The 17,731-nt window shown below is 49.4% G+C and overlaps 1 protein-coding gene across 1 annotated transcript; it reads left to right on the top strand.

The window, feature by feature from the left end:
- Positions 1–3,122: 3,122 nt before the first annotated feature.
- LOC123407480 (thaumatin-like protein) lies at positions 3,123–4,296 on the top strand. The gene has a single exon (XM_045100616.1). It carries the CDS (start codon positions 3,243–3,245, stop codon positions 3,987–3,989), a length of 747 nt encoding a protein of 248 aa, XP_044956551.1. The 5' UTR covers positions 3,123–3,242; the 3' UTR covers positions 3,990–4,296.
- Positions 4,297–17,731: the final 13,435 nt, after the last annotated feature.

Raw genomic sequence — 17,731 nt, 5'->3', positions numbered from 1 at the left:
AAAAGAGTTGAAGAAATAAAACCAGTAGCTCGATGAAGATAGTGGTTGATGACCCAGGTCCAACTGCTGTGACAGTTATACATCTGGTTTGGAGCGGCTTGATATTGAAACCAAAGGACACACAGTCCCAGGACAAACAATACCTATCGTATTCTCCTTGAGCTAAGGACACACAATCATCACCCAACACTCATGGTAAGTCTTCACGGCCTCTTAAACTGGCCTCAAACGTCAAGGCTGACCGACAGCCCCCATTTCCACCCCAAATATGGGGCGGATACGGGGGAGCCCGGGCGCGCCCGGGCACGCTCGCCTAGCCCACACTGCCCGCATCGACCCCACATATATTCGTCCTCATCCGTTGGTTGTACAAAACCCTAGCCACTTCAACCCCCTCCACTCCCATCTGACACCCTAGCTCACCTACGGCGATCTCACGCCTTCTCCGGCATGGCCTCCAGCGGATCCGACTTCGACCAATCCGGATCTGTCGACTTGGGGGACGCCCCGTGCGGAGTGGAGGAGGCAATGGTGGTTCGCATTGCACTCCGACGCTCGTGCGAGGATAGTGCCCGGCCCACGGGAGGATTTGTCCGCCGCGACTCCATAACGTCCGCTCAAAGGGCTCTCGGTTCCTCTCGAGCGAGATCATCCATGTCCAAGCGAGCGGATCCATCGACCGGACCAGCGGACTCCGAGCCCCATCGGAATGGGCTGCCCGTCGTGGGAAGGAGAGGATAAGGATTGTCGAGGCCTATCTCACGGAGTAAATGGCGGAGGCGAAGGCGGCTGATTCAACGACGCGGGCAACCGCAGAGGAGGAAGCCATCCGCGCCCATATTTTGAAGAAACGACAGCGGCGAAACACGCACACCCTCGTCTGTGAGCAGAATCGGGCGCGCCCTCGCCCACCGCCCCGCCCGCGCCCATCGGCCCGCCCACACAGCGAAGCGATAGGGGGGCAAAATTCGTGTTTTAACCCTTTTGATGAAGCTTAGCTAGATCTGACCCTAGTGTGCAAATATTTTGGAATCTGACCCTTTTCCTATCGTCTTCTAAGGCCCTTTTTCTTTAAAATGTTCTAGGACTTCTTTTAGTCCCAACTAAAAAGTCTCTAGTCCCTACCCGTTTGTTTCCGCGGACTAAACAGGGAGTAGAAGTCATTAAATGACATGTAAAAAGACCATGTTACCCCTAGTAATGTAATAGAAGTTATTAAATGACATGCTAAAAGTAGGGGCACTGTTGAAAAAAGTGTCAAAAAGTCCCAAAAAGACCCTTCCATAGGGACTTCTTCCTTTAGTCCCAAACACCCCCTTTTAGTCCCTAAAAGTCTCTCATGTTTCTTTCACATGGGACTAAAAGATACTTTCTTTAGTCTCTAAAGCAAAAATTCTCTGTAAAAAAACACCACCTAAGGTTCATCCTCAATGCGTGTGTGTGCCTACCGCCGGACCCCTCGCGTTAGGGTTACAAATGCTACCGTGAACCGCTGCGGCGATGGACCATTTTTCTACTACCACGTACCTTGGCGGTAGGTTGTAATACCCTACCGTCAAACGGACCGGCGATAAAAGAAGGTTCACATCTCAAAAAAATTATAAACTGGGATCAAATCTGAATCAACTTATTTGAAATGGTCAAAACACGAAATTTGTGTGCGAGAGGAGAGCCCACGGTGCGCACCGACACGGCGCCCCTCGCGTGCCACCAGTACACATACCCCCTTTATCTTCTGACATTTGCACGCTTGTCGAGGCGCGACATGCATGCATACGACAACCACGCTGCTGCGGTGCTGCCCGAGCCCGGGGAATCTCTCTGCTACCGTTCGTCCAGCACACATTTGTACTGTGTCGCTCGCTCCCATCTCACCTGCCCGGTGCACTACCGGGTCCGTCCCCACGCAGCAGATAAAAAAGGCAAGAGTGCCTTCAGATCTCATGAGGGGTCGAGAGAGAAAAAAATGGAAAGCACATCGGAAATCCTATTCTGGCCATGTGGTAGTGACATTTCATCAGTCAAATACTCTAACTCATTCATCCGTTCGCGCGAAAGAAAAGGAAACACGGCATTCATTTTTTTTCCTGTTTGACGTAGGTCCTGGTAGGAGTAGGAGCACTCCGTTGAGTTGACCTCACAGTTGGCTCATCCAAGCCTGCGTGCGTGCAATAATTTATCTCCTGGTCCGTGAAGCAGAGGAGTTTGTGGGAGCAGCGGAGTCGTGCGGTGCGAGGCAGAGCCGGCCGGGCTGGGCATGTCACGCGCTCCTACTACTACTCCTACTCCTACGCAGGAGAGTGGAGTCCAGCAGATCGGTCCAGGAGCAATCAATTCAACACTGGGCAACAACGACAACAACACCCAAACTCGCATGTACGCTCACGCGCATGTTGGCGCGCGTCCATTCAATAACAACGTGCCTAAACATGGTTTTGGCAGCACGCAAGCTGGACAGCCGCTCGCGTCACCGCATCATCTTCCCATTTTTGTGTGCAACGGCGTGAACCGCCAACCCTATCTTTCCACTTGTGCACAACGGCGCGAACCGCCCGTCCCAAAATTTCGGTCAGGCCGAAAGTTTCTCTCCTTCACCAGTACTACTAGGACCCGTTTGGATCTTAGGGTTAGAGTTAGAGTTGGTTAGATTGAACTCATCTAACCCTCAAAAATCCAAACAGGGTGGGTTAGCACCCAAAAAATCTAACCCATCCAAGAGGTGCTTTTTTGGTTAGAGTTAGGTGGGGCCCAGAAAAAGTTACTTTTCTCTCTCCCTCCATCACACAAAATCCTAGATAAAAGAGCCAAATGATTGGAAAAAGTGCATGTATTGACAATCTAACCCTTCCATCCAAACACCTTTTTGGTTCGAGTTAGTTTAGGGTTTGTATAGAGTTAGATCTAACCGAGTTAGAGTATCCAAACAGGGCCTAGAATAGATTTCCTCGTGTTCACGGGCAGTGTATTTTTCACCAGCTCTCCATCTCGTTCTGTACACCCTCACATGGCGAAAGGTGTCGCTGACGATGGTTGGTTGATCGATGACCGATGCCAGGCTTTACAGCCAGCCTTTCACTCGGAGCCAACGTTTTCAACCCCCAAAACCCTTCATTAAATACACCAGCCACGAACCCCACACAATCAGCCCGAAGCCTCTGCGCAAGCTCACTCCACTGTCCACTCCACTCCACTCCACTCCAGCGAGTGTGCGAGCAAGCAGCCAAGAATCACCCACAGAGGAGATGGCAACGGTGACCGCCGGCCTCCTGGCCGTGGCGTCGCTGCTGCTGCTCGCGGGCGGCGCGTCGGCGGCGACGCTGGCGCTGTACAACAAGTGCGGCGAGACGGTGTGGCCGGGCATCCAGCCGGGGGCCGGCAAGGAGATCCTGGCGCGGGGCGGGCTGCAGCTGCTCCCCAACCGGGCCACCTCCATCCGCCTCCCCACCGGCTGGTCGGGCCGCGTGTGGGGCCGCCAGGGCTGCCGCTTCGACGCGGCGGGCCGCGGCAAGTGCGCCACGGGCGACTGCGGCGGCGCCCTCTACTGCAACGGCGCCGGCGGCGAGCCCCCGGCCACGCTGGCCGAGATCACGCTGGGCGCGTCCGCCTCCGCGCTCGACTTCTACGACGTGAGCCTCGTGGACGGCTACAACGTGGCCATCGACATGCGGCCCTACCACGGCTCCGGCGCCAACTGCCTCCCCGCCGGCTGCGTCAGCGACCTCAACAGCGTCTGCCCAGCCGGGCTCGCCGTCCGCGGCGGCAACAGGGTCGTCGGGTGCCGCAGCGCGTGCGCGGCGTTCGGGAGCGCCGAGTACTGCTGCACGGGGCAGTTCGGCGGGCCGCAGCAGTGCAAGCCGACGACCTACTCGCGGCTGTTCAAGCGGGCATGCCCCAAGGCGTATTCGTATGCTTACGACGACAAGACCTCCATCCTCACCTGCGCCGCCGGCACCTCCTACGTCGTCACCTTCTGCCCCCACCGCCGTTAGACCAGACCACGCCGCCACGGATCTAGACCCGAAAACGGTGGTAGCAGTACTTATCTTGTTTCAGTTGAGGAGCCGGTGCTCGCCTTGGGTGCGTGGCGTTGTTGCTGCGTTGTTCTTTGGTTCTTGCTGTCGTTGGATCGATGATAATAACACTAGTAGTGGTAGCACCAAGGAAGTGAACCAGTGATGGTTTGTGGTAGGCCTGGATGAGTATAATGGCAGTATGGTATGGTATAATGGCAGTATATGCAGATCGAACTAGTTATTATATTTTTCATTTGAACTTCGCGATTGGTTCCGTCTTCTACTCGTGCGTTGCTTTGCTTCTGTACCTCTTGATTTTTTTTGCTTCTTCAGATCTGAATGTTTGAACATTTTCACCGGGTACTCCTACTTTAAAAAGTGCTCTTCAGATCTGAACATTTTCACCAGGTGGGCAGTGCTCTCTGGGTGAAGACGCATGTCGTCTGGTGCAGTGCGCCGCATTAGCTAGGGAGGCAGCTTTTCTCACGGAACATCATCATAATCGAGGACGTGAAGGATTCGAGGCACCCACTCCAGTTTGTACTCGGGCGCAACCGAGGCGCTGGACCGAGCAAAGCCTCGTCGGATTCCGCAGGCGTATAAATTTCTGAAGAAAGGCCGACTCCACTTCTGAAGAAAGCCCGACTCCACCGTATTTTGTCCGGCCCCGTCGGTTTGACGTAAAATGAACAAACACGTCGGTCCAACGCAAGACAGTTCGAACCCATCCTGTCCGTTTTATGTCCGACACGATCCATTTCAAACGCAAATTTGCATGAGATTTGAGTCGCGGTGGACATCAAACGGACGTGCACTCGTCCGCGTCGGCGACGCGTGACGGGCGGCCACCAACCTTCCACCCACGAGCATCAATGCGCACGAGCGGTCAGACCCGCCTGTCATCCGCCCAGGGGACGGTAACGGTCCTTTTTAAGTGAGGAAGCCATGGACCGGTCGTTCACACTGCCTATCGCCACCCTGCGGCCTCCTCAAAACCCAACAATTCCCTCCGCGAACCCTAGCCTCCTTCTCGAACTCGGCGGCCACCGCAGCCATGGGCATGTCGAACTACGGCTGCAAGGGCACCCACGACCGCAAGGCTGGCTCCTCGTCGGGACGCCACCGCGGTTCCATCAAGGAGGAGGCCGCATCGCCACCGCGCCAGGCCGTGGCTCCCTTCTCCATCGCTCCTAGGCCCGCCGGCCATCGCGACCGGCAGTACCTCAGCGTTGAGGTATGCCGGCGCTACTGGGAGACGAGGACACCGGTCCCGTGGAGCGATGTCCATCTCCCCAACGCGTGTCATCTCTCTGCCGTCCGCGTCCCCATCCCTCCGGTGCCGACGAGCGGTCGTGCGCGCCGCGACGAGATCGAGCGCCGCCGCCTCCTTCTCCCCGACGACCTCTACTACGATCCAAGGTACACCGCCGACTCCACCCTTTGGGACACATGGCTCAGGGACGAGCACGACGTGCGGCGTGCCTCCTACTTTGCAGGGACGGTCGCAGGGCCGCGGCGGGCACAAGAGGTGGGCGGGGCATACAAGGGTGCGCGGCCTCACGCCCACGCTGTCGCCTTCCCCGTCTCCGTCACCACCTCCACCTCCTCGCATGACGGAGAAGGAGGAGGCCCGGCTAATGCAGCGCGTCATGGAGGACTCCATGACGACGCATGATGAACGCCAATGGCCGGGCCTGGACCGCGCCATGGCCCTCTCTGCGGTCGACGACGTCGCCATCCCCGAGCCGATGAAGGAGGAGGAGGTGGCCGCGTTCCCTCCGGAGCTGGTGGGCGCGTCGTGGGGTTGGTCGTGCACCGCGCTGGAAATGGTGCCGGTAGTGGGGGTCGTGAACTGATGCCCCACACCGCCGCGGTCACCGGAGCGGGAGGCCTCGTCACGGGAGGAGGTGCTGAAGGCCAGCTTCCAACACGCCCCCGCGCACTAGGGACCGCCGGCCCACCTCTGGACGCCGTCGCCCTACGTCCACCTCGCCAGCGACGACGACGACGTTGATACCGGCGACCAGTGAAGATGGCGACGACGACGGTGACGACGGGCTATTTTTTATGTTAATTATGTCAAACTGGGCCGTTTTGTGGCCGTGAAAACTGAGCCTTTATTAATGTTAATTTTATTATGTTTTAATTTTTTACAATGCGTTTATTTATTTTTATTTGAGTTTTTTAAAATTAAGTCCAATGCTGACATGATTTGGGGTGCGGTCGTACGATGGGCGCACGCACGACCGAACGAACGGAGGCGGACATGGACGAACTCATTAACGTCCCAAACGAACGAAATCCGATCAAACTGGATGTTCGTTTAAGATCGTGTGGTAGAGTTGGCCTGAAGGATTGGAGGCACCCACTACAGTTTATACTCTGGCGCAACCCAACTAATTCCGATTTTGATACGTCCGTTTAAGATTGTGCGGTACACGACGTTGATACCGGCGACCACTGCTCTGAAGGAAATATTCTTTACATACTACCAATTTCGATTTTTAACCCGACTAAACAGCGCACCCTACGGAGTCCACGGCTACAGTCAGTACCACCACCAGCAGCAGTGTACAGTGTACTCCAGCATTCACGTGGCAGTTATGGAGGATCATAGGATCCTCTGCTCAAAGTTGTCGCGGCCGACGGACGGACTGGCAATCACTCCAGCTTTTGCTTGCTTTCGGCTTTCCGTAGCAGCGCATCAATTTTGAACAGCCACGGCGCCCTGCACCTGGAGCCACTGCGAAATGCTGCCGTTGAAACCTGCAAGTACCGCGCCTCGCACCTGCACGTACTTGCCCATCAAAGATCACGACGATCTCCGTGGTTGGTGGACTGGTGGTGCTCCCGCTCGCTTTGTTACAGGTGATCGTTGCAACTTGCAGTGGTGGTACTGGCTTGAATCGTGGCGCGGTGGTTCGTTTCCTTTTCGAACAAACAAACCGTGGTGCGGTAGCGGTACTGAAAAGAAGAAGAGGACTTTGTCTAGGGAGAGAGCACGTGAGAGGATCGGAGCTTTTTCAGAGGGCAAAACAGCCGTTGGGCTACTTCAAGATCCAACGACTACGCAGGCAGATAGGAGTAGGTTAGATGGATCACCGTGGCAAGATCATGTGCCTGGATCAGGCGTGATGAGAAACCTTTTCCCCTCCGCTTTCTCACTTGTCTGTCACGTGGCGGACGATGCATGCACCGGTAAAGAGAGTGGCGACGGACAGAGTCTAGAGGCGGGTGGTGGATGGATGGACAAACACAAACTCCAGCACAGAGATGAAACATCCGCATCGAAGGAAGGGCTCGTATCGTGCATGGCCGCGGCATGGGTTCTGCGCTCTGTCTAGCATTTGATGTTTTGAGTACGATGCTTTTAAAAAAAAATTCTTTACTTTCGCACCTTTGTCCCTCCGTTCTTCGAGCGATTTGTCATGGAACTTTATGGTGTCAACGGCAAGAACAAACTAACCAGTGAAGTTCGCGCCCAAAAGATTGAGCTTGTAGACCTAAACAAGTCATAGCATCAATTAGAAAATGAAATCAAGGACGGAATATTGACTGCTAGCCATTCTCTAAATTGAATTTTGCCTGTGCCCAAACATGGCTAGTGGTACATGCACGCGAATATAGCTCAGTTTTAGACCACTAAAAGCAGTTCAGTGAAATCAATCAACGGTAGAGAGGTTACAAATCCGAGGGCTAGGCATCTCCAATGCTGACCCGCAAACCGGATATCGCATCTCTTTGAGCAAGTACAATAAGATACAGTCAGCAGGCTATAAAAATTAAAATATTATATTTTTATTGAGTTGGATGAGAGAAGAGGAGAGAGAAGGGAAACGGACTCTTCGTAAAGAGCTAGCTCTAGCACGTGCCCCAAGTTGCTTTGTGAGAATGAAAGATAGACCATCTATGATAAAGGTAATACTCTTTTATAGATAACTATTTTACAAGCTAGCTATAAGATGGGCTATAAAATGACTTATAACCAACAGTTGGCTATACTATTAACCATGCTCTTTGCGGACATGGATACGGGAGCTCATCATCCAATGCTATCAACATACATTTCAAATTGGGTTTGAACAAACCGAAATTCATTGAACACGACCAATTTTTATTGATGTTTGGACATAATTTAAATAAAAAACATCGATATTCCCACCATTTAATAAACTAGAAAAAAAAACCTAAACCATATACTAGATGACCATCTTATACGCGTGGCAGCCCCGTCCTATCACTGTACCATCGCAGTGAGTGTATTTGTCGTCCCTCCAGCGACGGAAGGGCGTCGGAGGGCCATTGCAGCCTTGTCCGGTGGCTGCCTGGCACTCGCGGAGCAGCCTCTCCGCTTCCTCGTGCACAATGTGGAGGGACCACCATGGCCAATGCAGACGGCACCCGCATGCACAGCTCTAACGGAGGCCTTGCCCTTGCCAGGGATGGCGGAGTAGTCGCTAAGTGACCACTCCTCGCCGATCTTGGTGAGCTCCTGTTGGAAATATGCCCTAGAGGCAATAATAAATTAGTTATTATTATATTTCTTTGTTTATGATAATCGTTTATTATCCATGCTATAATTGTATTGATTGGAAACACAGTGCATGTGTGGATACATAGACAAAACACTGTCCCTAGTAAGCCTCTAGTTGACTAGCTCGTTGATCAGAGATGGTCAAGGTTTCCTCACCATAGGCAAGTGTTGTCACTTGATAACGGGATCACATCATTAGGAGAATCATGTGATGGACTAGACCCAAACTAATAGACGTAGCATGTTGATCGTGTCATTTTGTTGCTACTGTTTTCTGCGTGTCAAGTATTTGTTCCTATGACCATGAGATCATATAACTCACTGACACCGGAGGAATGCTTTGTGTGTATCAAACGTCGCAACGTAACTGGGTGACTATAAAGATGCTCTACAGGTATCTCCGAATGTGTTAGTTGAGTTAGTATGGATCGAGACTGGGATTTGTCACTCCGTGTGATGGAGAGGTATCTTGGGGCCCACTCGGTAATACAACATCACACACAAGCCTTGCAAGCAATGTGACTTAGTGTAAGTTGCGGGATCTTGTATTACGGAACGAGTAAAGAGACTTGCCGGTAAACGAGATTGAAATAGGTATGCGGATACTGACGATCGAATCTTGGGCAAGTAACATACCGAAGGACAAAGGGAATGACATACGGGATTATATGAATCCTTGGCACTGAGGTTCAAACGATAAGATCTTCGTAGAATATGTAGGATCCAATATGGGCATCCAGGTCCCGCTATTGGATATTGACCGAGGAGTCACTCGGGTCATGTCTACATAGTTCTCGAACCCGCAGGGTCTGCACACTTAAGGTTCGATGTTGTTTTATGCGTATTTGAGTTATATGGTTGGTTACCGAATGTTGATCGGAGTCCCGGATGAGATCACGGACGTCACGAGGGTTTCCGGAATAGTCCGGAAACGAAGATTGATATATAGGATGACTTCATTTGGTTGCCGGAAGGTTTTCGGGCATTACCGGTAATGTACGTGGAATGACGAATGGGTTCTGGATCTTCACCGGGAGGGGGGACCACCCACCCGGGAGGGCCCAAGGACCTTGGGGGTGGCGCACCAAGTAGGTGGGGTCAGCCCAAGGCTGTCTTGTGCAAGAGAAAGAAAAACCAAAAGAAGAGAAAGGAAAAAAAAGGAAAGGTGGGAAAAGAGAGAAGGACTCCACCTTCCAATCCTAGTTGGACTAGGATTGGAGGAGGACTCCTCCTCCCTTGGTGGCGCAGCCCTTGGGGCTCCTTGAGCCTCAAGGCAAGCCTCCCCTCCCCTCCTCCTATATATATAGAGCTATTAGGGCTGATTTGAGACAACTTTGCCACGGCAGCCCGACCACATACCTCCACGGTTTTTCCTCTAGATCGGCTTTCTGCGGAGCTCGGGCGGAGCCCTGCTGAGATTAGATCACCACCAACCTCCGAAGCGCCGTCACGCTGCCGGAGAACTCATCCACCTCTCCGTCTCTCTTGCTGGATCAAGAAGGCCGAGATCATCGTCGAGCTGACGTGTGCTGAACGCGGAGGTGCCGTCCGTTCGGCACTAGATCGTGGGACGGATCCCGGGACGGATCGCGGGACGGTTCGCGGGGCAGATCGAGGGACGTGAGGACGTTCCACTACATGAACCGCGTTCACTAATGCTTCTGCTGTGCGATCTACAAGGGTACGTAGATCGGAAATCCCCTCTCGTAGATGGACATCACCATGATAGGTCTTCGTGCGCGTAGGAAATTTTTTGTTTCCCATGCGACGTTCCCCAACAGCTCCCCCATCAAGGCGGCAGCGCTGCCTGGCGGCCGTCGCCGCGATGTTGGCGGAGCAGTCAAGGGCCCATGCGGCGGCGAGGTCCGGGTTATTGCGGACCCATTCTGGCACTGTGTCTAACTTGGCGAACGCGGAGTGGCTGGCATCGTTGCGCTGGTTGTAACGTGCATGTCTGCCTCGTCGTGCACTCCTCCTCAGACACGATGGCCCTCGAGCCCGAGGGACCGCTATAACCACTGCCCCCATGGTAGGCAGATGCAGCCCCACGCCTTCATGATCACGGGCGGCACCTCCTCCTTGACGGGGCGGGAGTTGTTGCTAGGAGGCACCATGGGATGTGTGTATTTTGGTGTCTTCTCGAGTGGTATTTGGTTATCAAGCAGTGGTATTCGGTTATCAAGCAGTCTATAGCTGTATAAGGGATGATGGTATAGATGGCTTCAATGATGACTTTATGCACTCCGATGAAAACACAAGATCTATGATCGGTCTATGTCAATGCACGCCTCAGTTGTGTCCTTACTGAAGATGGTGTACTAAAGATTTTGCTTTGGGGATGAGAATCTGGAGTTCAACCTTGTGTTGGACTCGTCATCGTTTGCACACATGCAGTGATTCCTTCTTAAGGATGTAGCCTAGGATTTATGTATCTTTTCATTATGATTTTGTATTGTATCATATAAAGTTATTATGCACCAAGTAATTTGTCTCACCTGCTATGAATGTTGAGGGCGATAAAGGTGGACATTCTAGTGTTCAAGGAAACCATTATGAATTGATGAGATAATGTAAGTTCCTTGTGATTCGGCTGTTAGAAGAAATATGTGTATTCAAGTATGAACATGCCTTGTTTGTGATTGGGATAATTGGCAAATGTTCAAGTATGTCTAGAAATGAACCTTGATATGCCACAGAAAAGGCTTACGGTACATGCAAGGACATAAAGTTTACATGCTCACTAATATGAAGTTGGTAACCTTGATATCGTGGGTTCTTTATACATTGTTTTGGGAAGTGTGTGGATGTTAAAGTTTTCACATCATGTCACATCCTCAACCTCACATATGGAGTTGTATCATGAAAAAACTCCATAATGATGTTGAAGGTATTAGTAACGATGCAATTTATTACGCGGTACGTTAAGAGGCTACAAAGCAGGTTGTGTGTCAAAGCAATTTTATCCCAAAATTAAGTTAGTAGACAACATTTCCAAACCACTTAATCGTTATGAACATGCAGTTTTCTATGCGAGTAACAACTAGTCAAATAGTGGTGCCAGAATCATTGGCAACTGCTCCATGATGTGAAAAATAGAATCCAGGGTCAAGTTAATGATGTTTGTTAAACATATAAATATGACATGTATGTTTTAGGGTCCATTATCAAAGGCTTACCACCCAATTTTATGATTATGATGTCGCATGGATTGATGGATAGCCTTTTGATCATGGAAATAAGGACCGTTTAGTAAACCAACTCTCATAAAATATTGTCTTCTCCATTTTCAAGATAGGATGATGTACTATAAGTACTAAAGTTAAGTGGCATTTCAATCATCATTTTAACACCTCACATTGGTATATTTTTCTATTAAGAATGAGATAATGATGTTAACTAACCTTACGATTAAAGAGGAAAATGCAGGAAATGATCCTAGCTACTCCATCCATTCCCTTAGACTACCCATAGTGGGAGTAACTTTAGGTGTAACATAAGGTTCAAGTTGGCAAATTTGCTGATGTGACACTAATGTAAAAAGAAAGATACAAATTGAGTAACATAGCTAATTATTCATACAACGAGTAATATCACATATACCAAGACAAGATGAGTCTACAAGCTAATAAATAAAGTATTACATGGGATCGCACATATGTTACTTAGAACTAGTAACATATTCATGTTACTAGTCGAAGTTACACCCCACTATGAGTAGTCTTAGGCTACCCATAGTGGGAGTAACACAGAAAGTAACATAGATGATATCTAAACAAAAAAGATGATGTGACAGCTAATTAATGATGAAAGAGACAAATTGAATAAAATAACTAGTTAGTCAAACTCTAGGTAACATCAAACATATCAAGAAAAGATAAGTCTACAACCTAATAAATAAAGTGTTGCATGACATTACATATATGTTATTCCCATTACAAATGTAGTAACATAGACTAGTAAAATGTGCATGTTACTAGTCTAAGACCCTGTTTGGTTCCAATAAGTTAGGTGACTTAAAACCAGTGACTTATAAGTCACGCCTGTTTGGTTGTCACCTCACTTATAAGTCACCTGACCACACCTTCTCATCGTGTTTTTTTCCGCCATTCTTCTCTTCCCGCCATTTCATTTTACAAATCCATTTCAAATATGCGTACAAATACAAATACAAATACAAATCCATTTCAAATCCATACAAGTCATCACTAACAAATACAAATTACATTGTTCGACACTAGAACAAATACCAATTACTGCCTACTATGCGGTCCTTCCGCTATCCAATCACGAAAAACGTTCATGTTATGATCATCACGCGAGTTTTGCCCCTGCGATTGAGTTGCACGGCTTCGTCGCTGGCGTCGGCATCGTAGGCGACTAGGCTCATCCACCATTGGAATGAACTCCTCATCATCATCACACTCTCCAAAATCTCTATCCTCCAATTTACTCTCTCCAAAATTGCGTTTTTGCACCATGATTTGTGCTTGTGCATTTACCATTGCCCTGGACCGAGCCTCCTCCCTCTTTGCATAATTGTCCTCCTTTTTCTTCCCTTCCTCCCTGTCAATCTTGATTTCATTCACCAGCCCTCTAAGAGCTTTAACCATAGGACTCTTGGTTTTCTTGGAAGGGCTCTCTCCTGTTGTTCCAATGCTCTTGGCCCTCTTGCTGCTACTGCTAGCCCTCTTGTTGGCACTGCCCATGGGACTGCATGTGTCGTCTTCTCCAGTCCCATCACAAAGATCTGCTGCAACACCATTGCGTGGCTGGTTGTCTTCCTCATCAAATCCTAGACAAAATGCAGATGCTCCATCCACTTCACATTATCGAATATCAGCATCAAATCATCTAGATAGGGGGGCACTCGATCCTTGAATACTCTGTAGCACTCGGTTCTCCCCTTGGTATTAGCTTGCCACCATGACTCACTTGCCAGGATTTCACCATTTGGACCTCGGCCTCCACTAGATTTCACCTGCACCTCTTTCCAGAAAGTTGCCAAGACCTTTGCTGTTGGAATTATGCCCTAGAGGCAATAATAAATATAGTTATTATTATAATTCCTGTATCAAGATAATCGTTTATTATCCATGCTATAATTGTATTGAATGAAGACTCATTTACATGTGTGGATACATAGACAAAACACCGTCCCTAGCAAGCCTCTAGTTGGCTAGCCAGTTGATCAAAGATAGTCGGTGTCTTCTGATTATGAACAAGGTGTTGTTGCTTGATAACTGGATCACGTCATTGGGAGAATCACGTGATGGACTAGACCCAAACTAATAGACGTAGCATGTTGATCGTGTCATTTTGTTGCTACTGTTTTCTACGTGTCAAGTATTTATTCCTATGACCATGAGATCATATAACTCACTGACACCGGAGGAATGCTTTGTGAGTATCAAACGTCGCAACGTAACTGGGTGACTATAAAGATGCTCTACAGGTATCTCCGAAGGTGTTAGTTGAGTTAGTATGGATCAAGACTGGGATTTGTCACTCCGTGTGACGGAGAGGTATCTCGGGGCCCACTCGGTAATACAACATCACACACAAGCCTTGCAAGCAATGTGACTTAGTGTAAGTTGCGGGATCTTGTATTACGGAATGAGTAAAGAGACTTGCCGGTAAACAAGATTGAAATAGGTATGCGGATACTGACGATCGAATCTCGGGCAAGTAACATACCGAAGGACAAAGGGAATGACATACGGGATTATATGAATCCTTGACACTGAGGTTCAAACGATAAGATCTTCGTAGAATATGTAGGATCCAATATGGGCATCCAGGTCCCGCTATTGGATATTGACCGAGGAGTCTCTCGGGTCATGTCTACATAGTTCTCGAACCCGCAGGGTCTCCACACTTAAGGTTCGACGTTGTTTTATGCGTATTTGAGTTATATGGTTGGTTACCGAATGTTGTTCGGAGTCCCGGATGAGATCACGGACGTCACGAGGGTTTCCGGAATGGTTTGGAAACAAAGATTGATATATAGGATGACCTCATTTGATTACCGGAAGGTTTTCGGAGTTACCGGGAATGTACCGGGAATGACGAATGGGTTCCGGGAGTTCACCGGGGGGGGGGTAACCCACCCCGGGGAAGCCCATAGGACATAAGGGTGGCACACCAGCCCTTAGTGGGCTGGTGGGACAGCCCAAAAGGGCTCTCTGCGCCATAGAGATAAAAATCAAAGAGAAATAAAAAAAAAGGGAGGTGGGAAGGAAGAGAAGGACTCCCACCCACCAAACCAAGTCCAACTCGGTTTGGGGGGGGAGCCTTCCCCCCTTGGCTCGGCCGACCCCCTTGGGGCTCCTTGAGCCCCAAGGCAAGGTTCCCTCCCTCCCACCTATATATACAGAGGTTTTGGGGCTGATTTGAGACGACTTTCCCACGGCAGCCCGACCACATACCTCCACGGTTTTTCCTCTAGATCGCGTTTCTGCGGAGCTCGGGCGGAGCCCTGCTGAGACAAGGTCATCACCAACCTCCGGAGCGCTGTCACGCTGCCGGAGAACTCTTCTACCTCTCCGTCTCTCTTGCTGGATCAAGAAGGCCGAGATCATCGTCGAGCTGTACGTGTGCTGAACGCGGAGGTGCCGTCTGTTCGGTACTAGATCGTGGGACTGATCGCGGGATTGTTCGCGGGGCGGATCGAGGGACGTGAGGACGTTCCACTACATCAACCGCGTTCACTAACGCTTCTTCTGTACGATCTACAAGGGTACGTAGATCACTCATCCCCTCTCGTAGATGGACATCACCATGATAGGTCTTCGTGCGCGTAGGAAATTTTTTGTTTCCCATGCGACGTTCCCCAACAGTGGCATCATGAGCTAGGTTCATGCGTAGATGTCTTCTCGAGTAGAACACAAAAGTTTTTATGGGCGGTGATGTGCGTTTTGCTGCCCTCCTTAGTCTTTTCTTGATTCCGCGGTATTGTTGGATTGAAGCGGCTTGGACCGACATTACTCGTACGCTTACGAGAGACTGGTTTCATCGTTACGAGTAACTCCGTTGCTCAAAGATGACTGGCAAGTGTCGGTTTCTCCAACTTTAGTTGAATCGGATTTGACCGAGGAGGTCCTTGGATGAGGTTAAATAGCAACTCATATATCTCCGTTGTGGTGTTTGCGTAAGTAAGATGCGATCCTACTAGATACCCATGGTCACCACGTAAAACATGCAACAACAAAATTAGAGGACGTCTAACTTGTTTTTGCAGGGTATGCTTGTGATGTGATATGGCCAACTATGTGATGTGATATATTGGATGTATGAGATGATCATGTTGTAATAGAAATATCGACTTGCACGTCGATGGTACGGCAACCGGCAGGTGCCATAGGGTTGTCTTTATACTAACGTTTGTGCTTGCAGATGCGTTTACTATTTTGCTAGGATGTAGCTTTAGTAGTAATAGCATGAGTAGCACGGCAACCCCGATGGCAACACGTTGATGGAGATCATGGCGTGGCACCGGTGACAAGAAGATCGTGCCGGTGCTTTGGTGATGAAGATCAAGAAGCACGTGATGATGGCCATATCATGTCACTTATGAATTGCATGTGATGTTAATCCTTTTATGCACCTTATTTTGCTTAGAACGACGGTAGCATTATGAGGTGATCTCTCACTAAAATTTCAAGACGAAATTGTGTTCTCCCCAACTGTGCACCGTTGCTACAGTTCGTCGTTTCGAGACACCACGTGATGATCGGGTGTGATAGACTCAACGTTCACATACAACGGGTGCAAAACAGTTGCGCACGCGGAACACTCGGGTTAAGCTTGACGAGCCTAGCATGTGCAGACATGGCCTCGGAACACATGAGACCGAAAGGTCGATCATGAATCATATAGATGATATGATTAGCATAGGGATGCTTACCACTGAAACTATACTCAACTCACGGGATGATCGGACTTGAGCTAGTGTAAGTGGATCATGAACCACTCAAATGACTAGAGAGATGTATTTTTTGAGTGGGAGTTTAGCGAATAATTTGATTAAGTTAAACTCTAATTATCTTGGACATAGTCTAAGTCCACTTTGCATATATTTGTGTTGTAGATCATGGCTCACGCGACAGTCATCCTGAATTTTAATACGTTCCTAGAGAAAGCTAAGTTGAAAGATGATGGAAGCAACTTTGTAGACTGGGCTCGTAATCTTAAGCTAATCTTACAAGCTGGGAAGAAGGATTATGTCCTTAATGCTGCGTTAGGAGATGAACCACCCGCTACGGCTGATCAGGATGTTGAGAACGCTTGGTTAGCACGTAAGGAGGACTACTCAATAGTTCAATGTGCAGTCTTGTATGGCTTAGAACCGGGACTTCAACGTCGCTTTGAGCGTCATGGAGCATTTGAGATGTTCCAGGAGTTGAAGTTTATCTTTCAGAAGAACGCCCGGATCGAGAGGTATGAGACCTCCGATAAATTCTATGCTTGCAAGATGGAGGAAAACTCATATGTCAGTGAACATGTGCTCAAAATGTCTGGGTACTCAAACCGTCTAGCTGAGTTGGGGATTGAACTCCCGCAAGAAGCTATCACTGACAGAATCCTTCAATCACTGCCGCCAAGCTATAAAGGCTTTGTGTTGAACTACAACATGCAAGGGATGAACAAGTCTCCCGGCGAGTTGTTTGCGATGCTGAAAGTCGCAGAGTCTGAACTCCGTAAAGAGCATCAAGTGTTGATGGTGAATAAGACCACTAGTTTCAAGAGAAACGGCAAAGGCAAGAAGGGCAATTCGAAGAAGAGGGGCAAGCCTGTTGCCAATCCGACGAAGAAACCCAAAGCTGGACCTAAGCCTGAAACGGAGTGTTACTATTGCAAGGGTATGGGTCACTGGAAGCGCAATTGCCCCAAGTATCTGGCAGATAAGAAGGCGGCCAAAGAAAAATCAGGTATATTTGATATACATGTTATTGATGTGTACTTAACCGGCTCTCGTAGTAGTGCCTGGGTATTCGATACCGGTTCTGTTGCTCATATTTGCAACTCGAAACAGGAACCGCGGAATAGACGAAGGCTAGCGAAAGATGAAGTGACAATGCGCGTAGGAAATGGTTCCAAGGTTGATGCAATCGCCGTCGGCACAGTGTCACTTCAGTTACCGTCAGGATTAGTGATGAACTTAAATCATTGTTATTTAGTGCCTGCG

Source organism: Hordeum vulgare, chromosome 7H (genome assembly GCF_904849725.1).
Source record: "Hordeum vulgare subsp. vulgare chromosome 7H, MorexV3_pseudomolecules_assembly, whole genome shotgun sequence".
NCBI lineage: Eukaryota > Viridiplantae > Streptophyta > Magnoliopsida > Poales > Poaceae > Hordeum > Hordeum vulgare.
Note: the sequence above shows the minus strand (reverse complement) of the source record. Positions and strands in the feature narration are given on the sequence as shown.